This window comes from Mesoplodon densirostris, chromosome 13 (genome assembly GCF_025265405.1).
Source record: "Mesoplodon densirostris isolate mMesDen1 chromosome 13, mMesDen1 primary haplotype, whole genome shotgun sequence".
NCBI lineage: Eukaryota > Metazoa > Chordata > Mammalia > Artiodactyla > Ziphiidae > Mesoplodon > Mesoplodon densirostris.
In genome coordinates this window covers 29,621,383-29,647,857 of record NC_082673.1, presented here as the reverse complement: position 1 = coordinate 29,647,857, position 26,475 = coordinate 29,621,383, and the positions used below count along the sequence as shown (strand labels likewise).

At 37.1% G+C, this 26,475-nt stretch overlaps 1 protein-coding gene across 1 annotated transcript in view; it reads right to left on the bottom strand.

Annotated features, from left to right (window-relative positions):
* The window catches only part of CNBD1 (cyclic nucleotide binding domain containing 1), a 329,575-nt gene that overhangs the window by 277,825 nt on the left and 25,275 nt on the right, over positions 1–26,475 (bottom strand). Inside the window, 2 exon segments of the mRNA XM_060115720.1 lie at positions 15,515–15,624; positions 16,792–16,801. Coding sequence (XP_059971703.1) covers positions 15,515–15,624; positions 16,792–16,801 — 120 coding nt within the window.

The window sequence follows — 26,475 nt, the reverse complement described above, 5'->3', positions numbered from 1 at the left end:
GTTGTGTTTCTTGCCTAGAGAAGTTCCTTTAGCATTTGTTGTAAAGCTGGTTTGGTGGTGCTGAACTCTGTCAGCTTTTGCTTGTCTGTAAAGGTTTTAATTTCTCCATCAAATCTGAATGAGATCCTTGCTGGGTAGAGTAATCTTGGTTGCAGGTTTTTCTCCTTCATCACTTTAAGTATGTCCTGCCACTCCCTTCTGGCTTGTAGAGTTTCTGCTGAGAGATCAGCTGTTATCCTGATGGGGATTCCCTTGTGTGTTATTTGTTGTTTTTGCCTTGCTGCTTTTAATATGATTTCTTTGTGTTTAATTTTTGACAGTTTGATTAATATGTGTCTTGGTGTATTTCTCCTTGGATTTATTCTGTATGGGACTCTCTGTGCCTCCTGGACTTGATTAACTATTTCCTTTCCCATATTAGGGAAGTTTTCAACTATAATCTCTTCAAATATTTTCTCAGTCCCTTTCTTTTTCTCTTCTTCTTCTGGAACCCCTATAATTTGAATGTTGGTGTGTGTAATGTTGTCCCAGAGGTCTCTGAGACTGTCCTCTGTTCTTTTCATTCTTTTTTCTTTATTTTGCTGTGCAGCAGTTATTTCCACTATTTTATCTTCCACCTCACTTATCCGTTCTTCTGCCTCAGTTATTCTGCTATTGATCCCATCTAGAGTAATTTTTATTTCATTTATTGTGTTTTTAATCGATGCTTGATTTGTCTTTAGTTCTTCTAGGTCCTTGTTAACTGTTTCTTGCATTTTGTCTATTCTATTTCCAAGATTTTGGATCATCTTTACCATCATTATTCTGAATTCTTTTTCAGATAGACTGCCTATTACCTCTTCATTTGTTAGGTCTGGTGGGTTTTTATCTTGCTCCTTCTCCTGCTGTGTGTTTTTCTGTCTTCTCATTTTGCTTATGTTACTGTGTTTGGGGTCTCTTTTTTGCAGGCTGCAGGTTCGTAGTTCCCGTTGTTTTTGGTGTCTGTCCCCAGTGGCTAAGGTTGGTTTAGTGGGTTGTGTAGGCTTCTTGGTGGAGGGGACTACTGCCTGTGTTCTGGTGGATGAGGCTGGATCTTGTCTTTCTGGTGGGCAGGTCCACGTCTGGTGGTGTGTTTTGGGGTGTTTGCGGACTTTTTATGATTTGAGGCAGCCTCTCTGCTAATGGGTGGCGTTGTGTTCCTGTCTTGCTAGTTGTTTGGCATAGGGTGTCCAGCACTGTAGCTTGCTGGTCGTTGAGTGAAGCTGGGTGCTGGTGTTGAGATGGAGATCTCTGGAAGATTTTCGCCGTTTGATATTATGTGGAGCTGGGAGGTCTCTTGTGGACCAGTGTCCTGAAGTTGGCTCTCCCACCTCAGAGGCACAGCACTGACTCCTGGCTCCTCAACTTGGGATGATTTGTTGTCTATTCATGTATTCCACAGATGCAGGGTACATGAAGTTGATTGTGGAGCTTTAATCCGCTGCTTCTGAGGCTGCTGGGAGAGGTTTCCCTTTCTCTTCTTTGTTCTCACAGCTCCTGGGTCTCAGCTTTGGATTTGGCCCCGCCTCTGCGTGTAGGTCGCCGGAGGGCGTCTGTTCTTCGCTCAGACAGGACAGGGTTAAAGGAGCAGCCTCTTCGGGGACTCTGGCTCACTCAGGCCGGGCGGGAGGGAGGGGCACGGAGTGCGGGGCGAGCCTGCAGCGGCAGAGGTCGGCGTGACGTTGCACCAGCCCGAGGCGCGCCGTGCGTTCTCCCAGGGAAGCCGCCCCTGGATCCCGGGACCCCGGCAGTGGCAGGCTGCACAGGCTCCCGGAAGGGCGGTGTGGACAGTGACCTGCGCTCGCACACAGGCTTCTTGGCGGCGGTAGCAGCAGCCCCAGCGTCCCACGCCCGTCTCTGGGCTCCGCGCTTTCAGCCGCGACTCGCGCCCGTCTCTGGAGCTCCTTTACGCGGCGCTCTTAATCCCCTCTCCTCGCGCACCAGGAAACCAAGAGGGAAGAAAAAGTCTCCTGCCTCTTCGGCAGCTCCAGAGTTTTCCCGGACTCCCTCCCGGCTAGCTGTGGCACATTAGCCCCCTTCAGACTGAGTTCTCGCCGCCAGCTGCAGTCCTCTCCCTGCGCTCTGACGGAAGCCCGAGCCTCAGCTCCAGTGCCGCCCGCCCCGGCGGGGGAGCAGACAAGCCTCTCGGGCTGGTGAGTGCCGCTCGGCACCGCTCCTCTGTGCGGGAATCTCTCCGCTTTGCCCTACCCAGGTATGTGGGGAGTTTCTTGCCTTTTGGGAGGTCTGGGGTCTTCTGCCAGCGTTCAGTAGGTGTTCTGTAGGAGTTGTTCCACGTGTAGCTGTATTTCTGGTGTATCTGTGGGGAGGAAGGTGATCTCCGCGTCTTACTCTTCCGCCATCTTACCTGGAAGTCTCGAGTACACTTCTTTGTGATACTTTGCATGACAAAATGAGAAGTGAAGATAAAGTATTTTTGTGGCTTTCTAAAGAAATTTTTGTCTCATATAAAAGTGCTTCTACTACTGAATTGCAAGCTGAATTATCCACTTTCTTCATTGTGCTGTATATTTACTTGAAAGAACAACCAACCAGCTACAGTAATTGACTTGGAAGTTTAGGATATTTTTTTTTCAAAAATGAGTGAAGTGGGATTGTCACTTTGAGGAAGATACAGCATATGTTGCCAATGATAAAATGCAAGCTTTCAAGTGAAAATTAGAATTTTGAAAAACTTCTATTTACCTCTCTGTAAGTTTGACAGCTTCCCAGTACTTAAAGGCTTTTCTTATGAGATCAGTTGTGATATTAACAATATCACAATTGTGTTTTTTTCTAATATTACATAAAGAAACATGTCTACATTTGCAAGATCTGCATAGTTCAATGGACCAATGTTTTCCAAATGACCAATGTATGTATTACAAAATCATACATTGGTGAAAGAGCCATTCATAGTGCAAAATAGTTTTTATAGATAGCAATGTTTTTTAATTGGCTGTATTCTAGATTTTTTTAAATGCCTCAGTAAATTCAGGTGATAGGGATTAGCACCAGCACTAAGCAAAATAAAGTAAAATTTTGCATGCATTATCTCATCCAATCCTCCAACATCACTCTAAAGTATGTATTATTGTCCCCATTTTTAGATGAAGAGACTAAGATTCGAAGTTTGAGGTAATTTCCTTAAGGTATCATAATTGCCAAATTGCAGAACTGAAGTTCAAACCCAGATCTGATTAGTCCAGCAGCCATCACAAAACTTTATCCTCCATATATCCTTGGATCAGAGCTCTTACAAGCTTTTTTATCATTCTTCAAAATCCTTCTTTAACCCCCTCCACCACTTTTTTGTAAATGCATGTAAATTTTACTAAGTAGTAGTTAGAGCCAGATTAATATATGTACTCTTTCTTAAGATATTTTCTGTAGGATTCTTCAATCACTTTTCTAAGAAACTGAAGTCATCCTGACATAAAAATAAAAATTAAATTCAGTCACTTCAAGTACACTAAGTTAACTCTATCTGTTGATTTTAGCTTAATTATTATTAATGCCAAACCAGGGAAATAACAATGGGTAAATCTCCACCCCCAGGATGAAAGCTGGTGAATTGCACACTTTGTTTCGTGCTGAGCAAGAGTGCTGACTTTGTCCCACACATTGCCAACATACCCAAAGTTAAAATTGAGGAGAGTTGAAGGTAAGTTCCATTTTAAACTCTTGACAGTCAACATTGGAATCCTGTCATCTCTTATAATATAAGAAAGAATATTTTAAGGTTAGACAGAGGTAAGCAATATTTCCCTGGTTTCTACTAAATTAATGTCCTTGACAAACTCAAAGTCCTCTCTTTAATTTCCAAAGAGCAATAGAAACCCCACAGTTAAAAACGAACAGTTGGACTTACATGTACTCTACAGAATAAAGCAGCGATACATTTTCCTGAATATATGACAAGCTATACAAATATGCAAGAAAGTTAAGTTGTTTGGAGAAGATTATTTCACAGATTTACCTCCTAAGGATTAATTGAAATTGAGCCTCAAATAAAAAACTTGGGATATCTAAAGACAACTTTTAATATACCAGTATATTAACATATATTTATAAAATAATGATCAAATACCATGTTCTGCCTTTTCTTATAACCTAAATTCCCTCCAGTCACAATTCAATTCAGCAAACATTTCTTGAACACCCAGCCCAAGCAGAGTTCATTGTGTTCATTATCTCAGCTCCCAGGTATGAATCATTTCCATTTTTCCATTTAATCACCCTAATTTTTCCACCCACAAAACATTGCTGAATTGGTCACACACTTGGGTGATTACAAATCTACATTATCTAATTTTAACTGATCTTTGATTTTGCTCAGCATTCTTAAATTAGCTATTTGTCAAGCTCTCATTCAGTCACCTCAATGGCTTTCATCTAGTTCCTTTTCCAGCCCCATTTCCACAATCTATAGACAGGCTTTTTTCAGTACTAATGCTCTCTACCTGACCTCTATATAGGAATTAATGATTATTATTGACTGTTGAAAAAATAATGATAAATCTCATTCCAGTTATTCAGCTGTAGTGTCACTCAAGCTGAAACTAATTTTGATTGATTGATTGATTTGTCTTTGCCAATATTTTGTTTAACACAGGTTTCCTGCAGGAATTATAATAATTTCACAAGCCAATAGCATACAGGATAATGTCACTTTTTTTTGTTGTTGTTAAGTTGAGGCTTTTAAAAAAATATATTTATTTATTTTGTCTGCACCAGGTCTTAGTTCTGGCATGCAGGATCTTTTTTTTTTTTCAGTTGTGGCATGTGGGATCTAGTTCCCTGACCAAGGACCAAACTCAGACCCCCTGCATTGGGAGCATGGAGTCTTAGCCACTGGACCACCACGGAAGTCCTAGAATAATGTCTTTTAAGAAACCAATAAATAAATAATCTCCAAACTAATGATAATTTTTTTAAAAAGTCCAAATTAGGTTAGGTGTACCTTTTTAGCAGTTTGTTCCCAGGAGAGTTGGCTTAGTAAACCACAAGCTGAAGGCACAAAAGCAAAAGTCGAATGTTGCTGTTGGAGCACACTGCTAGGGAACGAAGACTCAAGTGTTGACTGGCTAAATGATCTTGGTGGGGCTGCTGCACTGTTTTCACTGTTTTCACCATTGCTGGTAAAGGGTCTTACCCTGGCCGGAAGCTAATGCCCCAAGGTCTTCAGAGACCTATTTTGATGAGGAGAGTCGCCTTGCTGAGGCCAAACATTCTCAGATAGTCCTCACGATTCTGGGTATTTATAGTCTAAATGTCCCCTCATCATAGTTGCTTATTAATTTGTTCTTATTGAACAGCCCCCGGTGGTACCCCTCAGCAGCTGAGCTACAGAGTGCTTCATCGGCAGCCTCAGATGTCCATGATGCTCTCCTGATGCAACACCTTCACTCTTACAGAAAAACAGTTTTCCTTATAAAAACAATTTCATTCTTAGATCAACTTTGATTTATTGAAGAGAAGAATTAAATGCAGAGAAAATGTGGCCTGTGAATTTTCAGAATTTCTCTTTTGATTTTATACTAATCTCCTCAAGTAAGTCTTAACCCCATAGGGCTAATCTAAGTAATGAATGGAACCCCAAATTTGGGGAAATGGAAGGACCAATTTAGAGACAGGGAGGCAAATTTCCTGCCAACAATATTATACAACCTGGAAGAAACTCCAATCTTTCAACCATATCTTTTTGAACCATAAAACCGACTCCCTTTGAATCAAAGATGGCTTTTCTCCCTTAGTTGCATATGGTCTTTGATGAATAGGATTTATAAGACATCACCATCTACATTACTTCTTCAGCTGAACTCATAATTTCACCATGTCCCTACCTAATTCTTAACTGATGGTATCACATTTTTCCATTATTGAGATATTAGTCGGTAATTCCATGCAATAGAGATGGTATCATCAGAGATCTACTGGCCCCTTAAAATCTAAATAAGTTCCCATGAAAATTCATGCAAGTAGAAAGCTCTCCTAAACTTTCAGCTATATCCTAGGAGATTATATTCTGATGTTACCTCTGCCACTGTGCTTCTTCCTTAAATACTCTCTTTATTCCATGTCTTGTTTATCTAGAAGTAAAACCAACCTTCCTTATATCTCAACAAAACTAAATTAAATTAAACGAAGTACTCAGAGCATTTGTAAGTATAGTAGAGTTCATCAAATGCTGGGGTATCTTAGGTGTTTGTATCACATATGACACAGGTACTTGAAATCCATTAATAGATCTTTCTTTTCTTAAATGTCCTTACCCCCATGCCCAGGACCAGCGGGTTCTCCTCACTCAGTGCACACCTTCCTTCAATTATTTCCTGGCTATTCTTGCTTCTTTTCTACCCCATTTTTGTCTGCCTTTCCTCACTCCTGGCTTGCTCCACAATTCCAAATTAGACTGCCTCTACCGGGCAGAGCACTTCAGCCCTCCTCAGCACCTACTCCCAGACACTTCAGGAAAGAAGCATGATAAAAGGTCCTTCCTTCTGGCAAAATCTATCATTCCTCAGTGGTAATCATAAACATAAATGACATTTTTTTTAGACTCAGGCTTAAAACTTTCTTGTATCATTCCACTTTGATACAGGGAAATCCTATACATGTAGGCAATTTCTACAAATCACCATCACTTTGCTACAATAATGCCCAAACCATCCAGAGTTTCATTTTTATGTCACAGTAAAGTCTTTAATTTGAGCCACAAAGGATGACACCAGAGCATGGCTGAGGCAACCAGTTACATTTCTATAAAATTCCCTCCTCTTCCCTTCATAGAATTCTCCTAAAGGTCAAAATATTGCTCCTGAACTGGCATGACAGTCTTTCACTTCTCCCTTGTATTTCTCTCTCCCCTTTCTTCCTTTCTTCTTTCTTTCCTTCTTTCCTTCTTCTCTCTCTTTCCCCTCTCCCTTTCTTGCCTTCCTTTCTTTCTCTTTCTCCTCCTTTCTTTCTCTTTCTTTCTTCTTTCTTTTCTTTTCTTTCTTTCTTCCTTCCTTTTTCTTTCTTTTCTTTCTCTCTCTCTTTCCTTCCTTCTTTCTTTTTTCTTTCTTTCTTTCTTTCCTTTCTTCCTTCCTTCCTTCCTTCCTTCCTTTCCTCCTTTCTCCTCCTGCATCCCTCCCAGCTACCATTTTCATCTTGGTATCCATAGGGCAGATCATGGACAGGTTTTGAAAATACTGTTTCAGGTTTCTGTTCACAACTACTAAACTGGGCAAATAGAGTATCAGCTAAGATAGCTTCACCAGCACTTGGATAATCAACAGTGTGAAGACTATTACATGCAGTTCTCTCTGCCTCAGAGACTCTTTCCCTTTTTCTTCTAGCAAACTCTTAACTTATCCTTGAATTTAAACATCCCTTCCTCAGGGAGGCTTGCCCTGACCTTCCAGGACACTATCTGTGGTTAGTATAAGCACTTTCAGTGCAACCAGCCCCCAAACCTGTAATCACCTCTGACACCCATTATGCTTCATTCATCTCCTCTTACTCAGGGCCTGTCAGTGCCACCAACCTTCACCTTCTGAGTACAGAGACCCTGCCTGCCCTACACTCAGCACATGATCACTGCTCAGAGCATATTAAGGAAATGAATAAATGAATAAGACTATCTCATAAAGTTTCTTTCCAGAGTGTGTAAAATTTTACTTTTCTTTTTAGAATAAAATAGTGAAACAGAATTGTTCTAATTCTGACTTTTAAAAATACAGGGAACATCTCATTCAATGGATCTCAGAACTTCAGTGAAAATATGGGCTTTACAATCATAGCAAGAATAGTTTTATTTATTCTAAAGTTAAATACATATTTTCCCTATATCCTATGGTTGATTATCCTGAGGCCAGATCCAAGCTGTTGCACATGGGTAATTTTGACAATGTTAGAGAACAAAATAGAGTCCAAAATCTCAGAAGAAAATCACAAGCAAAAAATCAGTTTTACAGAAAGATGTTTTTAAGTCAGTCTTTCAGAATCCATTTGTCTAGGTTTTCAGTTTCTTTATCTCCAAATATTCAACTCTAATTTCCAACATTTTCTGCACTTACACTTTTAGAGAGAATTTATAATCTGTCTAGGTAGTATATGTACTATATCAAATGATTGTTTTAAAATGTTTGGGAAAATATACATATTACAAAGTTCCACATCATTTTAACCCAGAACAAAGCCACTTGTTACTACTGCATTTAGATCTAGAAGTGAAATTCTAAGCTTTAATTCAAGCAGCTGGGATATCCTAGTCTCTTTAGAATCTAAAGTCCAAACCACTAATCATTTTACTGTCTCCACAGTTTTTCACTTTCCAGAATGTCATATAGCTGGAATTATACAGTGTGTCCTTTTCAGGTTGGCTTCTTTCATTTATTAATATGAATTTAAGTTTCCTCCATGTCCTTTCATGCTTGATGGCTCTTTTTTTTAACACTAAAAAATATTTCATTGTCTGATGTAGCACAGTTGGTTTAGCCATTCACCTACTGAAGGACATCTTGATTGCTTCCAGGTTTTGGCAACTATGAATAAAGTTGCTATAAATATTTGTGTGCCAGTTTTTGTGTGTACATAAGTTTCAACTTCTTTGGGTAAATGCCAAGGAATGTGAGTGCTGAATTATGTGGTAAGAGTATGTTGAGTTTTGTAAGAAACCACCAAACTGGCTGTACCACTTTGCATTTTTACCAGCAATAAATGAGAGCTCTTGTTGCTCCACATTCTTGCCAGTATTTAGCATTGTCAGTGTTCTGGATTTTGGCCCTTCTAATAATTGTGTATCTCGTTGTTTCTATTTGCATCCCTGATGATACATGATGTAGACATCTATTTACATGAGGTTATTTTTGCTATCATTACTCCATGAAATTTCATTTTTACAATGTCCTAATTAGATTTCCAAGTGCTTTTCTATTAAAGTTATGACAGATTCCATGTTAATTGTGCCATAACCCTGACATCCTGAAATGTGATCATTTAGAATAACGTAGTTTATAGAGACAGTAACCTCTGCAGCTTCTCGTTGTTAAAGAACATTTTCCTCTGGCTCCTTTTTATATGGATACAGTTTTGGTATTTTAATATTTAAGTAGATTAGTGGGATTTAATTTTATTTAAACCCTACCATGTACAAAGAAGAAAACTTGTTTATATTTTATAAAGAACCTAAGACTTTCCCATAAGCTCGCAGATTTTCTTCCCCCAATGCCATCATATGGTGTCTGTCCCATTGATTTGAAACAGTTTGATTAAAATAACTTTGTTTTTTTGTCAAGTAAATAAAGGCTCAGTCATGCCCATTTTCTGCCCAGTCCATTTCCTTTCTGAACTGGGTATGGGTGTATGTTGGGAGAGGTTGGGGTTGCTAATATGACCACTGTTGGAGGGAGAAGCTCCTCTTCCCTATGAGCTGCCAGCTGATCATCATCATGTTCCTGTTGAAGAGTGGCTGCAGGTTTATGCAGGCCCCTAGATTGGCATCTGTTGAGGAAAGACTGTATTTTTTGGCAATGTCATTTGCTCTTGCTGACTACCTTTTCCTTGGGCATCCAGATTTCTACCTCAGCAGCCAGCTCTTCCCCTCTCCAGGATCCTACAACCCTTCAGTCCTATCAGCATTTCACTGTCTCCTCACCAGTGTTCACAGGAATTTCTGGACCTCATACATGCTAGACACAGGCCGAATGGAACCAATGGCATTAGCTCCAGGTTATCTCTCAGCATTTTCTCCACCAATGCTGTGCTATTATTCTCATTTCATGTTGAATAAGCCAAATTTAGGTCTTACTGTAACAATAATTTTCAAGCATCATCTAGGACTATTTGTTTAAATAAATACTTAGGCTTTGGCCCCAAGTCAGGGATTCCAATTTAAATAGTCTGGGTTGGAATGAGACCACGCACCAGTATTTTGTAAAAACTCTCTGGGTGGCTCTAATGTGCAGTACAAGTTGTTTATCACTGCCCTAGAGGATGCAGTTTCTTCAGTAGCTATCTGGATGTTTCTTCAACCCTCATATCCCCATGGAGAGGTTCATACCAAGGATGGGAGTGGATGAAGATCAACAGTTCTCGAGCTTAGCTAACTTCCTCTGTTTCTATATCACTACTTTCCCCCAAGTGCCTACATTTTATATCTTCCTGCTTCTCAAAGTAGTATTTACCCTTCTCTTCTCTCTGAAACCATGATGGTGCATGGAGTTCAGGAAGGGAAATGGTCATATTATTAGGAGAATATATCAAAAGATAATACAAAATATTATCTTCCTTACATATGTCTCCCTAAAGTATCTGTAACATTAAATAGGAATGTTTATAAAAGTCAAGTAAGGTATTAATAAGAATACAGGCTTCCTTGAAAATCTTTGAATTCCTATCCCCCTAAAAAACTACACCTTTAATAAATGTATCTTTAACATAGGTTTCCACAATTCTGTGGATTCATATTATTTATTTCTTCAGTTATTGTCATTTCCTTAAACTTCTTTTCCTCTGGAAATAAACTGATGTAAAAATGCATTGATTAAAAGTCTACTTATTTTCTTGTTGTTTAAAAACACTTTTGAAACAAGCAATGCAATGATTTTTTATCAATTTGTGATGGTGTTGATTGTTGCTTAACCTGTTTAAATAAAAAGGCAGAACTTCTTGAGAGATGGCATAAATCTATAACATTGCCATCTATAGTCCATGATACCAGTGAAACAGTACAATTAAAAAGCTCTTTAAGTTCATAACTCTCAAGTAGGATAATGTTATCCTCTTTTTCTGAGTAAAAACTGAGTGCAGTCAATGTTCAGAGACAATTCCAAAGTCATGTTGCTTCTATTGGGTGAAATAAAAACTCAAATCCAAGTCTTCTGGTTCAAAATTCAGTGTTCTTTTTAAAACAATGTGTCTATTTGGTTTCCTGTATCTGTGAATATACCAAAAGTTCACCTTCTGTCTAGATGATCCACCAAAAAAATAAATTTTAGGTAATGATCACAGTTCCAAGCAGTCCTTGGTCTCATTCTAGTCATTTACTCAAATTTTTTGCTCATGTAGAAATGTTTTCCTATGTCTCAGCCAGGTCTTTCATTTATTTTCATTAGTGTAGCATTGCTCCAAGTGTTTTTTTTTTTTTTAACATCTTTATTGGAGTATAATTGCTTTACAATGGTGTGTTAGTTTCTGCTTTATAACAAAGTGAATCAGTTATACATATACATATGTTCCCATATCTCTTCCTTCTTGCGCCTCCCACCCTCCCACCCTCCCTATCTCACCCTTCTAGGTGGTCACAAAGCACCGAGCTGATCTCCCTGTGCTATGCGGCTGCTTTCCACTAGCTATCTATTTTACATTTGATAGTGTATATATGTCCATGCCACTCTCTCACTTTGTCACATCTTACCCTTCCCCCTTCCCATATCTTCAAGTCCATTCTCTAGGAGATCTGTGTCTTTATTCCTGACTTACCCCTAGGTTCTTCATGACCCTTTTTTTCCCCTTAGATTCCATATATATGTGTTAGCATGTGATATTTGTTTTTCTCTTTCTGACTTACTTCACTCTGTATGACAGACTCTAGGTCCATCCACCTCACTACAAATAACTCAATTTCGTTTCCTTTTATGGCTGAGTAATATTCCATTGTATATATGTGCCACATCTTCTTTATCCATTCATCTGTTGATGAATGGACACTTAGGTTGCTTCCATGTCCTGGTTATTGTAAATAGAGTTGCAATGAACATTTTGGTACATGACTCTTTTTTAATTATGGTTTTCTCAGGGTATTAATGGTGTATGAAGCATTTCTTCTATTCTCCTTGCACACTACTGTCTTACTTCAATATTTAGCAAATTACTGGTATCAGGCATTCTCGCCAGCTGCCCACAGCCAGGCAGGTGCCATACTTCAGTCTCACTATTGTATCTGTCACATGACATTTGAGTTAAATGAATTATAGAGTGTTGAATATGACAATGATAAGAGGTAAAAGTTGTTGAAGAATAATTTTAATAGAGCAGTCATTTAGTGTCTACCAAGATTCATGTTTCCTCATCGATTTTATTCGGCCAAACACTTCTCTGAATTACTGCAGCTCTATTCCCACCACCTGGGGATATATGGGTTTATCACATTACATGAGGGACAAGTGTAAGCTAAGATTAGAGGAAATCTACAATTTCTTGATATATTTTATGTAATTTTATTTTAATTCAGTTTAAGATATTTTTATTGCTACTTTAGAGCAGAGGTATTTTTCTGGCTGAAAAAATATAAATGTTTTATATTTCTTAAAAGTCACATGACTGCACACATTACGTTTTTACCTGCATGATTTTGCTTTTACTATGAGACATGGATACTGAATTATATGAAAAGCCTTTTCATCATATGTAGATATCATCATATAGTTTCTCCTTGAGCTACTAATATTATAAAAATTTAATAATAGCTTTTCTAATGAACCTAGTTTGTATTTATGAGATGAAGCCAACTTAACCATAATGTACAAATCTGCTAATAGACTACTGAATTATTTCATTTGCTAATATTTTATTTTGTACGTATGCCTATATACTCATAACTAAAATTCTTATTTCTTGTTTATGTTATTCTTGTTAAATTTTTACATCAGAATTATACAGGCATGGCAAATATACAACGTACTTTTCATTTTCTATATTCCAAGAACACTAAGTTGCAGAGAAAATACCTTTTCTTTATATAAAACATAGTGATATCACTTGGACTATGGGTTTTTAATTTTTTCTTTTGTTTTTTTAGCTTCAAAAAATATTTTTGAAGAGTACTTTTTACAACTTCTATTTATGCATAGTTATTTTTTATTTTTATCTTCTTGAATAAATACAGTAGTACATATTTTTTAGAAAATGAACCAACAATATCTAGATTATTTGTAAGATATATATTCTATCATAATTTATAATTTTCTTAGTATACTCTGCATCATTTATTATGTTATTTTTTCACTCCTAATAGTATTTTATCTTATTATGTTTATTATATAGGGCTAGTTGTTTATTTACCTTAGTGAAAAAACTCAGAGAGCTACATATATTTATTAGTACCAGTTACCATACCACATAATTAAAATGCCTCCAAAATGATTGTATGAATTGAACCTTCCCTACCAATCTCTATTTCCTTGGCTGATCCTTTTTTTTTTTTTTTAACATCTTTATTGGAGGATAATTGCTTTACAATGGTGTGTTCCTTTCTGTTTTATAACAAAGTGAATCAGTTATACATATACATATGTCCCCATATCTCTTCCCTCTTATATCTCCTTCTCTCCCACTCTCCCTATCCTACCTCTCTAGGTGGTCACAAAGCACTGAGCTGATCTCCCTGTGCTATTTGGCTGCTACCCACTAGCTATCTACTTTACATTTGATAGTGTACATATGTCCATGCCACTGTCTCACTTTGTCACAGCTTACCCTTCCCCCTCACCATGTCCTCAAGTCCATTCTCTAGTAGGTCTACATCTTTATTCCTGTCTTGCCCCAGGTTCTTCATGACCTTTTTTTTTTTTTTTTAGATTCCATATATATGTGTTAGCATACTGTATTTGTTTTTCTCTTTCTGACTTACTTCACTCTGTATGACAGACTCTAGGTCCCTCCACCTCACTACAAATAACTCAGTTTCGTTTCTTTTCATAGCTGAGTAATATTCCATTGTGTATATATGCCATATATTCTTTATCCATTCATCTGCTGATGGACACTTAGGTTGCTTCCATGTCCTGGTTATTGTAAATAGAGCTGTAATGACCATTTTGTTACATGACTCTTTTTTTATTTTTTATTTTTATTTTTTAATTAGTTTCTGCTTTATAACAAAGTGAATCAGTCATACATATACATCTGTTCCCATATTCCTTCCCTCTTGCGTCTCCCTCCCTCCCACCCTCCCTATCCCACCCCTCCAGGCGGTCACAAAGCAACGAGCTGATCTCCCTGTGTTATGCGGCTGCTTCCCACTATCTGCCTACCTTATGTTTGGTACTGTATATATGTCCATGCCTCTCTTTCGCTTTGTCACAGCTTACCCTTCCCCCTCCCCATATCCTCAAGTCCATTCTCAAGTAGATCTGTGTCTTTATTCCTGTTTTACCCCTAGGTTCTTCATGACTTTTTTTTTAATTCCATATATATGTGTTAGCCTACGGTATTTGTCTTTCTCTTTCTGACTTACTTCACTCTGTATGACAGACTCTAGGTCTATCCACCTCATTACAAATAGCTCAGTTTCATTTCTTTTTATGGCTGAGTAATATTCCATTGTATATATGTGCCACATCTTCTTTATCCATTCATCCGATGATGGACACTTAGGTTGTTTCCATCTCCGGGCTATTGTGAATAGAGCTGCAATGAACATTTTAGTACATGTCTCTTTTTGTATTATGGTTTTCTCCGGGTATATACCCAGTAGTGGGATTGCTGGGTCATATGGTAATTCTATTTTTAGTTTTTTTAAGGAACCTCCATATTGTTCCCCACAGTGGCTGTATCAATTTACATTCCCACCAACAGTGCAAGAGGGCTCCCTTTTCTCCATACCCTCTACAGCATTTATTGTTTGTGTTTTTTTTTATGATGGCCATTCTGACTGGTGTGAGATGATATCTCATTGTAGTTTTGATTGCATTTCTCTAATGATTAATGATGTTGAGCATTCTTTCATGTGTTTGTTGGCAGTCTGTATAATTTCTTTGGAGAAATGTCTATTTAGGTCTTCTGCCCATTTTTGGATTGGGTTGTTTGGGTTTTTTTTTGATATTGAGCCTCATGAGTTGCTTGTAAATCTTTGAGATTAATCTTTTGTCAGTTGCTTGATTTGCAAATATTTTCTCCCATTCTGAGGGTTGTCTTTTTGTCTTGTTTATGGCTTCCTTTGTAGTGCAAAACCTTTTAAGTTTCATTAGGTCCCATTTGTTTATTTTTGTTTTTATTTCCTTTTCTCTAGGAGGTGGGTTAAAACGGATCTTGCTGTGATTAATGTCATAGAGTGTTCTGCCTATGTTTTCCTCTAAGAATTTGATAGTTTCTGACCTTACATTTAGGTCTTTAATCCATTTTGAGCTTATTTTTGTGTATGGTGTTAGGGAGTGTTCTAACTTCATTCTCTCACATGTAGCTGTCCAGTTTTCCCAGCATCAATTATTGAAGAGTCTGTCTTTTCTCCATTGTATATTCTTGCCACCTTTATCAAAGATAAGGTGACCATATGTGTGTGGGTCTATCTCTGTGCTTTCTATCCCATTCCACTGATCTATATTTCTGTTTTTGTGTCAGTACTATACTGTCTTGATTACTGTAGATTTGTAGTTCCTTGGCTGATCCTTAGCATGCAGTACTGGGAAGTCACCAAACACTTTCAGTATTTGAGTTCCACTTGTTCTTCATGCACACATGTGTGTGAGTGCACACACACATGCACACACATACAACCTTGCTTTCAAAAGAAAACATCATTTCCTTTTTCTTTCCTCTTGAAAAGTTAGGCTCTCTGGTTTTTTTCTGCCAGAATATTTTAGGATATTCCTTCATAAATATATTGTGTGCTGATAGGATGTTAGTCTGGCTTGAAAGACAGACACAGAGAGACAAGAGAAAGAGACAGAGAGAGAGAGAAATTGCATTATAAGCGTCATAAGAAAATAGCTTCTGAGGCAAAGATTTTTAACTCAATATATACAACTTAATTCTATACTATTTAGTCTAAAAAGAAAATGACAAAAATATGAAACATAAACATTTTATGCTTTAAAAATATCAACTATAAAAATTGTCTATAGTGTGTTTCAGTGAGAAATATTTTAAGAATATCAAATTCAGGACAATGTCAATTGTTAATAATTTAATTTTTAACTTGAGTCTTCTTAAAATTTTTATTTCTGTAATTTATTAAAGCTCTTGTATAAAATATACCACATAATTAAAATTCCCCCAAAATTATTCACATAGAGTTTACATATACATTATTGAAAAGTATATTTATCTGACTCTTTGCAATGACTTATGAGTCTCATGTGCTATTTTAGGATCAGAATAAAAATATCTTAGACCAAAAGTTCAGCGTTTCCCAAATCCAGATCAATGGAATCATCTGGGATGTTTTTTATAAGTACAGATTTCTGATCCTTTTCCTGATGAAGCAAGAGCTCCAAAGGTTGAGTCTGGGTGGGCTTCTCTATTTTAACTATCATCCTCCCAGTGATTCTTATTTGCAGTTAGGCTTCAATACACTTAAAATATTTAAAAATGTAAATAACAAGATCCACTGGAATATAGAAAATTGACATTCAGTGTCAGGTAATGACATTTGTTTCTGGAAAATCTGCCCTGTTTAATTATCAATTGACAACCACCATGAAAACCTGGTCAGCTTCTTAAAATGTTGAACATTCATCTTGACAGCTTATATCAATAATTATCAAAAATAATCATGCTTAAAACTTAGTTAGTATTTGCCTCATGGCAATGAATATAAAAATCCTCAAGAGAAGGCTTTTCTTATTTCATTGTCAATGTAAATTATAACACCTTAAGATATTTATAACAGCTTTTTCTCTTGGCCAGAGTTCATAAAACACCATGTTAATTCTTTACACAAACGAATTCTATATACTTTAAGAACCCTATTTAATTTAATTTAACTTAATTGATTCAAATAATGCAAGGTGAATGTGATTTAATATGACATTAGAAATGTTCATTCCTACTATCTCACACTATAGAGTAGACCAAGGATCTGCTATTTTTTTAACTCTAACCACTGAAATACTGGAAGATTTCTCAAGATCTTTCTCCTTTCATTTTTTTTTTTCTATATGGAACTCACATTTTACAATCATCTGTTTTACAGGTCTACCTGTTATACATCTAGTACTTCTTATATGACAAATGTTGTGCTAAGGTCTTTACATTATTTTTGTCTCATTGTATAGTTATATAACCTGAAGAGGCTGATATTTTTTAATTCCCATTTTACACATAAATAAACTACAAACAATAATTTGCTTAATCCATGTTACTAGGAAATGCAGAACAAAGAGGACATATGAAAACTGAATTGACTTCTGAACACATCCTCTTAACTTTTTGGATATACCACCTCTGTAAATAATAAAACATGTTAGTTCGTACTATGTGCCAGTCATTATTCTAGGCAGTTTACATGTATCAGATCATTTAATGCTTACACAAATATATTAGTTAATACTCCTATCATCTCCATTTTGTAGATAAAAGAAACTGAGGCTCAAAGAAGTACAAAAGTGTGATTTTAAAAAATTTTCTACATGGAGCCCATGCTACAAGACTTGGAACTTTAATCCAATCTGTAATCTAGATAAATCATCTTTGGAGTGGCTAAGAAGCCTATACCAAAATGCTAAAACCTTCACTCTTGTCCTTTCCTATGTGTATGACTTGGATGTCTGCTTTATCTAACCCTTGAGAATTTTCAAGATGTGGTGGCTAGTATATATGTACCTGGTGTTTATAATTTATGTCTCCAAATTAATGTGCCCAAGAAGTGAAAGAGGTGAACGGTTGAAATGGAAAAGTCAAATGCTAGAACTAATTTTCAGAATGAGGCCCTAACTGCCCTATAATACTCTGATGTATGTCCTATAACACCAAATGTAATTTGGCAGTCTACTCCTATTTCTGAGTCTCTTGTCAAAACAGAAACATATAGTCCTATGTGTTTAGTAGGAATACATTTTGTTTAAAACCATGTGAAATTTGTAAATGAATGACCCTAAATGTGGATAAGAGAAGTAGATTCAAAGAAACATGAAATAAATGTAATTAGAAAGCTAAGGACAAAGAAAGATTTAGAATTATAGGAGGGTTGGAGAGTAGATCATGGATCCAAATAACTATTTGACAATTTGAATATGGTCCAGAAGATACTTTCATAATTTCCCATGCTATGAGTAAACACTGTCTATGAACAAAATTTGCCACTTCACTGAAGTATATCTGCAAGGAAATTTACCTACAAGGAAAAACCTCCTTCTTCAAGCAGATGAAGAAGTACATGCAAAACCTATAGCTTGAGGAAATCAATCAAGATTGTGGAGTAAGAAGATGTGGAGCTTACCTCCCTATTCAAACACATCAAAAATACAACTATATGAAGAACAATCCTCACTGAAAACTAGAAACTGACAGAAGGAATCCTGTACAACCAAGGCTATAAGATACACACATAATCATGTAGGAAGCGAAAAAAAGTGATCAGGTCAGGACTGTGCCCCTGGGAGAGGACTCAGAGGAAAAAGGAGATAACACAGGAGACACCACCCTGGGGAGTGAGAGCCACAGACTGGGCAACTCAGTCCAGAGGTCCTACATGGGAGATATGAGCCCTCTTGGCTAGTTGGAGGACTGCTGGGATGAAAGGGAGGGCTGTGGGAAGCCTGGACTCCACTCATGAGGAAGAACACGTTGGCGTGCACCCCAGCCCTAGTCGAGAAAACACTCGGCCCTGTTCACTTCATGTCACAATGTGGCACTGGATCTGGAGAGGGCACAAGTAGGGAAAGATCTGACCATAGGAGACAGAGGTAACCTGGTACTGAAGAAGAGCCTAGGTGGGGTGGCAGTGACCATTGTTGGTGCTTACTAAACAGTGCATTAGATGCAGCCCAGATCTCTGACAGTGGCTCACAGCTCACCTCCCAGTATATACTGAGAACCTACATGGGCCCTGCTTGGCCTGTGCTATGGGTCCACAACAGGGTGGGGGTTGAGGCTGGGGGCAGTGATTGGCTGTGAGAGACAAAGGGGACTTGCAACCGAGGCTGCATCTGAGTGTAGCAAGGGAAACAATTGCAGGTGCCTGCATAGGCAGCACATCAGAGACAGCTCGAACTTCTGTCTGAGGCCAACACAAGCATCTCCTGCTTCAACACTACCTCCTCTGGGTCAAGGGGCCCAATGCAGACAGAGGGGAAAACACATACTTAAATGGAACAGAGACAGCTGGAGCGTGACCCACAAGGCTTCTGTTCCAGCAACTTGGGATCAGATGCCACCTCAATTGGGTGATGATGGCAACTGAGCAGACAGGATGTTCCACCTCACAACCCACTGCAGCTCTAGTGCCTCCATCTCCAACCCCACCCCCTACCAAAGTAATAGCTACTAGCACATGCTAAGGAAAACTGTGAATTGCATCCATGTAAATACAGCTCGCCTACCAAAGGCACTGGGTACATGCAGTCTGTATAGGAGTGTTTCCACACAACAACAAACCTTCAAGACAACAATAGGTAACCATTTCACCTAAATATATAGAGACAGAGAAAGTTAAGCAAATGAAAAGGCAGAGGAACTGGTCTCAATTGAAAGAGCAAGAGAAAACTCTTGAATAAATAAATAATGAAACAGAAGTAAACAATTCACCAGCAAAGAATTCAAAGCATTGGTAATAAAAATGGTAGCTGAATTAGGGGGGAAAAAATACATGTACCCAGTGAAAATGTTAACAAGAAACTAGAAAATATAAAAAAGACCCTATCAGAAATAAAGAATTCAATAGCTGAAATTAAAAAATACACTGGAAGGGCTGAATAGCAGACCAAGTTATACAGAAGAACATATAAATGATCCGTAAATAGAATAATGGAACTCATCCAATAAGAAGAGCAAAAACATTTTTTTTAATGAAAACAATTTAAGAGATCTCTGTGATAACATTAAGCATACCAATATTTGCTTTCTAGGGGTCCCAGAAGGAGATGAGAAAGAGAGATGGAGATCAAAAATGTATTTGAGAAATTAATGGCTGAAAACTTCCAAAACCTGAAGAAAGAAACAGGTATCCAGATACCAGAAGCATAGAGGGTCCCAAACAAGATGAACCCTAGCAAACTCACACCAAGATATCTCATAATTAGGGATCAGAGAGGAAATAAAGTGGAAACTAAAAAATAAATAAATAAATAAAAAAGATAAATGAAACTAAGAGCTATTTTTTAAGGTAAACAAAATTGACAAGCATTTAGCCAGGCTGGTCAAGAAGAGAAAAAAATCAAAATAAGAAATGAAGAGGAGAAATCACAACAAATATCACACAGGTATGAAAATCATAAGAGAATATTATGAACAGTTATATGCCAACAAATTGGACAACCTGGAAGAATTGGATAAATTTCTAGAAACATACAATCTTCCAAGACTTAATCAGGAAGAAACAGACAATCTGAACAGATCAACTATTAGCTGTGAGACTGACTTTATAATCAAAAAAGTTCCAGCAAAAAAAAGTCCAGGACTGAAGCAGAAATAGAGACACAGACCTAGAGAACAAATGTATGGATACCAAGGGGGAAGGGGGGTGAAATGAACTGGGAGATTGGGCTTGATATATAATCACTACTATGTATAAAATAGATAACTAATAAGAACCTACTGTATAGCACAGGAAACTCTACTCAATGTTCTGTGGTGATCTAAATGGGAAGGAAAACCAAAAAAAGAGGGGATATATGTATACATATAGCTGATTCACTGGCTGTACAGCAGAAACTAACATAACATTTTAAAGCAACTATACTTCAATAAAAATTAAAAATAAAAAAACTCAGTGAATGAGAGATTAGAAATGAATAAACTTGAAAATATATCTTTAGATATTCCCGAATGCTTCATAGAGAAATAAGGAGGTACAAAACAGAAAAAAGAATTATAAAATATTTATTATTTTATTAATTGAAAACATTTATGGAACCCCTAGGGTATTCTAGTCTCTAGTAATAGAAAGACTAATAAGATAGGATTTCTGTTTGGGTTGACAGACTACTAGTTGACCCCACCCAAATTCACTCTTCACTTCTTCCCAAACACATGGTTGCCCAGCTAAAGACTACATTTCCCAGCCTCCTTTCAACTGAAATTAGACTAAGAGAAAGTTCTTGCCAGCAGAATGTAAGAAGTAATTCTAGAAATTCGGCCTCCTTTGGCAAATAGGAAATTGCTTTCCTTGACTTCATATTTTTCCTTTCCATGAAGTGGAAACCAGATGTGGCAGTGGCCTCTTCACCTGTATTGAAAAGAAAATGACAAGCTGATATCAAAACACCAAGATGAGGCCAACACACATCCCTGAATGATTTCATGCTGTAGAACTTCTACATACAAGCAGAGAGCCACTTTCAAACTAAGGATGAAAAACCCTTTACTTAAACCACAGCATTTTTTAGTTTTATTGTTACATCATACTGGCAGTTACCCTAATCTAATGAACACAGCCTTCAAGGAGCTGCCTATTTTAAAATAGAGGGGAAGAGACTTTAAACAAATGCATAAGAAATTATCAGGAGTGCTCTGATAGAAAACAACAGAGTCAAGTGGAAATGGAGAAGACAACTCTTCTTGGAGAAGGAGATTTCAGGTTGAACATGAAGATTAGTTCACCTATTTATTGGTAGGTGGGGATGAATGGGAGGATGGTATTTCAGACAGAAAAATCAGTATGAGCCAAAGTACAAAGCCCTCAATAACATGGTGCATGTATGGTCAAGAAATCATCAGTCATGTCATGGCTGGGAGGAAAGGAAGAGTCACTGGGAGACAAGGCTGGAGATATAAAAATCATCCCATTATAAAAGCTCTTGTAAATAATGTGATTATAACTGACTTATCCAATGTGTGTCTAATATGGAGGGAAGATGGGATTCTACAATTTAACAGTTTCTGGCTTGCACAGCTGGGTAGATAATCTTGCCATTCACTAAGATAAAAGTGTGGATAAAAATATAGCTTCAGCTTTATACAGTAATAAGACCAGAAGTTTTTTATGTCAAATCAAATGTATATCTTTCCTTTTGCAAATGAGAAAAGTGAGCCCTGAGAGTTTAACTGATATTCCAATAACCTCAATCACATTTAGTGGCAGAGCAAAAGCTAGAAGGTGAATTCTTACAGACTCTCAGCTTAAAGTCTTTTTGGAACAGATGTATAGGGAATAAAAAACTATGAAGTTTGCTGCGAGACAATCTGAACCTTGAAAAATAAATAAACTTAAACTTGGTATAGGGGAGATTAATAAGTTTCTCAGAATAAAGGAATTTGTAAATAAGGGTGGGTGTTTAGGAGATATTTACTCAGGAGTAAAATTCACGTCAGCAAATAGTAATACGAATATATTGATTCTCCCAGATTCTAGAAGACTTCAAATGCCAGATAAAGGAGATTTATTCAAAAAATATTTAATGTGCACCAATAATGTGTCAGATACCATTATAATCACAGGGAATACATCAGCAAATTAAAAAAAGTTTTGTCCTCATGAAGTTTTCAATGTAGATAGAGGAACAATAAAAATAAATTTGTAGCTATATGTCAGACATACTATTAAGAAATGAAAGCAAAAATCAGGGGATAATAAGTACTAAGATTATCTGTTTCATATGGGCTGGTCACAGAATGCAGAGACCTGAGGGATGTAAGGAATAAAGGAGAGTAGACATCTGAAGAAAGAACATTCCAGATAGAAAGTACAAGTGTGAAGGCCTTGAGACAGGACCATACATGGTGTGATAGGAACAGAGCATGGAGACAACTATGGCTAGAGCAAAATAAGCAAGACAGTCTTGTCTAGAAGAAGTGGTCAGAGATGCAGTAGGATGTGATCACGGATGACCTTACAGGCCACAGTGAAGTTCTTAGCTTTTACCTTAAGGAAACCATTAGAATATTCTGAGCAAATAATGTTCTTGTGTATATTTTAACAAGATTCATCTGGCTACTGTGCCAGCTACAGACTGTAAAAGGGCAAGGGATGGAGCAAGAAAACCAATCAATAGGCTACTGCAGTAATCCAGGCAAGAGCACTGGTGCTCTGGATCAGGACGGTATTAGCAGGGGTGGTAAGAAATGGTTAGACTCCAGATATATTTTGAACGTAGAGCTATCAGGATATCTTTCAGGTTAGATACGAGGTATAAAAGAGAAAGATAGCAGGCTCTGATGACACCAAGATTTGGGGCTTGGCCTTGAATTTGCACAGTTGCCATTTATTAAAATGTGGATAGAGAAGGTTAATAGGTGAAAAGAAAAAAATCAAAAGTTATGTTCTAGATTTGTAAAGTTTGAGGTGCCTGTTTGCTATCTAAGTAGATTTGACTTTATCTTTTATGTAGTGAATAATCATTGGATAGTCTTGAGCAATGAAATGATAGTAAAATACATGAACCTAAATGTATCAAAGAAATAACATTAGGAAACTATCAAAGCAAATGTAGGTTCCAACAATCCTCTACTCAGGTTTGATTTATTTGTTACAGTGGCTCAGAGAATTCAGGAAAACCGTTTATTTAGTTATGTTTACCAGTTTATTACAAAAGGATATGATAAAGGATACAGATGGACATCCTGAAAAAAGAGATTCACAGGGTAAATTATGTGGGAATGGGTGCAGAGCTTCCATACCCTCTCCAGGAATCACTATCCCAGAACCTCCATGTGTTCACCAACTCAGAAGCTCTTTGAACCCAGTCCTTCTGGGTTTTGATAGAGGCTTCATTACATAAACATGATTGATTAAATTATTGACCCAGAGGTCAGGAGGTGGGACTGAAAGTTCCAACCCTCTAATCACATTGTTGGTTTTCATGGCAACTTGGATCCTTAGATGGGGTCCAAAAGTCACCTCATTAACATAACAAAATATACCTTTATCACTCTCATCAGTTAGGAAATTCCAAAAGTTTTAGGAGCACTATGCCAGAAATGGGGACGAAGACCAAACATATACTTCTTATTGTAAATCACAATGCCACAGAGGGCTATTGGCATTTTGGATGGAGCAATATGCAGGATTTTACTGTACATGGCTGTTTACAATCCCCAACCCTTACCCACTTAATGTCAGTGCTACCTCCTAGTCACTGTGGAATCTATAAGTGGGTACACATTTCCAAATGCCCTCTAGGGGCAGTACTGCCTAAGTTAGAGGATCCTGCTCTAGACAACTGAATACAAGACTATGAACTTTAGGCAAAATAACATTAACAGGCACACCTTGAATCACAAGCCTCCAACTTTTTCACAATCTATTAAATAAAAGTAAGATTCCATCAGTCTCTGCCCACATTATCTGCCACCACAAAAGATAACAAGTCTGTGCTGATTGACAGTGCCAACTGGTAGCTACCAATGAAAACTATTCAAAATAAACACTGACTTCATTCCAGACAGAGCAATGTTTGTGGGACAGCTCAGTTAATTATTTTTTATGTGTACATAAACCATCTTTTTAAAGCTCTCTTATCTCCCCTTTCTCTTCCAAACCTTATTTTCCTTAAAAATAAAAATCACCTTTTTCTTCATATCTTCATGTTTATGTCAAACAATGTCCATGTCTGATAAGCCAAGTCCAGGAGCCTCCTTAAAATCCTCATACCTGTCTCTACCAACATTTACTGCTCTACTAATTTGATGTAATTTACCTTAATTGGAAGCAATGAGAGAAAAATAATTACTCAATGTTTTTGTGTTTTAATTAATTACTATAATTTAAGCAATATCATTTTTCTCTTTCTGTCATAAAAGTATATAATTTAAAGATACATTTTGGGGAAACTGGGCACATTTAATCATCTATAAATTAAGGAGTTCCACCAGATGATTTCTAAGTTGATTTCTTCTTGTACAATCCTCTAACTCTACAATATTGTGTCTATGGGAAAATGTTGAATGTTATATAATCAACTTATAAGTGAACTTTGGGCTAAAACTTATTTATCAGTTATAGACCCTGTATGTATAAAAATATACAATCAGCATAACTACATCTGTATTTGAGTATAAGTGGCTACTTATATTGGTAATATTAATCACTAATAAAGATAGAGCTTTTGCTATATCCTAGTCAAAAACCTAATTGTTTAACAAGGACCATTTTTATACAAATGTACAAGTGCAAATGCATCATAACTGTGTTCGTCTCTTATACTTCCAAGTTTATAAATGTTTAAAGATTTCTATATGAAGTTACAAAAGTACTTGACCACAAAGGAAAAAGCAGTTATAAAAATGTAGCCTCATTTTTTTTCTATTTGAAACTTAGGAGAACATAAAATTCCTTTTGAACCATATTGCTCTATTTTTTACTAAGTAAATTGAACTTTAGAACATAAGAGCTGACTGATCAAGTCACAGAGTACTTTGACAAACCAAAGAAATCTTCAAAGAATATTTAAGTTTATCTCCAAAGCATATAGCCAGGAAGAAATTTGGAATGTCGAACCAACAGAAGCTACTGTGTTGTTTTAAAATATATGTTTTAAAAAGATTAGCTATCTAGACAATACTAAAAAGAACTATTAATGTGTATTTTTCCTCATAATAAACACAAGTAGAAAATTCGTAATGTTTTTTTAAAACATTAAGAAGATATTTATTTCTACTAAACATCAGAACATAATTCAATTCAAAACATTGAACTCTATGCCTAAAGTCTAAGAGTAGAAAGCAATGAGATAAAACAAATCTCCTGGGACTTCCCTGGTGTTCCAGTGGTAAAGAATCCACCTTCCAATGCAGGGGACAAGGGTTTGACCCCTGGTCGGGGAACTAAGATCCCACAAGCTGCTGGGCAACTAAGCCCGCACACCACAACTACTGAGCTCGTGCACCTCAACGAGAGAGCCCGCGTGCCACAAACTACAGAGCCAATGCACACTGGAGCCCGCATCACAACTAGAGAGAGAAAATCCACACTCCACAACTAGAGAGAAACCCACACGCCACAACAAAGTGCCCGCATGCCACAACTAAGACCCGACGCAGCCAAAAATAAAAAAGAAAAGAAACAAATAAAATTTTTTAAAAAAGAATACATTAGGAAATCATTTTAAAAAATAAATAAGTAGATAAAGTTAAAACATAAAACAAATCTGCTCTCAGGGAACATAGTCTACAAGAGATAAAAAGTCCTATATCCAAGAATTTAGGAATCCAAAGTGACATAATTTTCCCTTTGTTATTCAGTTTTCCTTTTATATGGTTTAAAAAGAAAACGCAGAATATGCCAATCTACTGCCTTTATTCTGAGGAGAAGAAATATCAGATAAACACCAACTGACTGAGACCACACATATATGGGCAGCAGCCACGACAACAGTGGGTCTTGCCTTTTGTACAAAGTGTATACATATATACATTTAAATATATATATATATATATATATATATATATATATATATATATATATATGTAATCCAGTGAGAAGTGCTCACATGCACCCAGATAGGGGACAGAAGCAGTTGTAACAGCTGGAGTGGAGCCCATGGTAGAGGTACCTGGGAAGTGGTAGAGAGTAGCAACCTCCCCTCCATCTTCCCACCCTGGTCCAAAGGAAGGACCCCGGAGGAAGGACAGCTATCCAAAGAAGATGAATATACATATGTA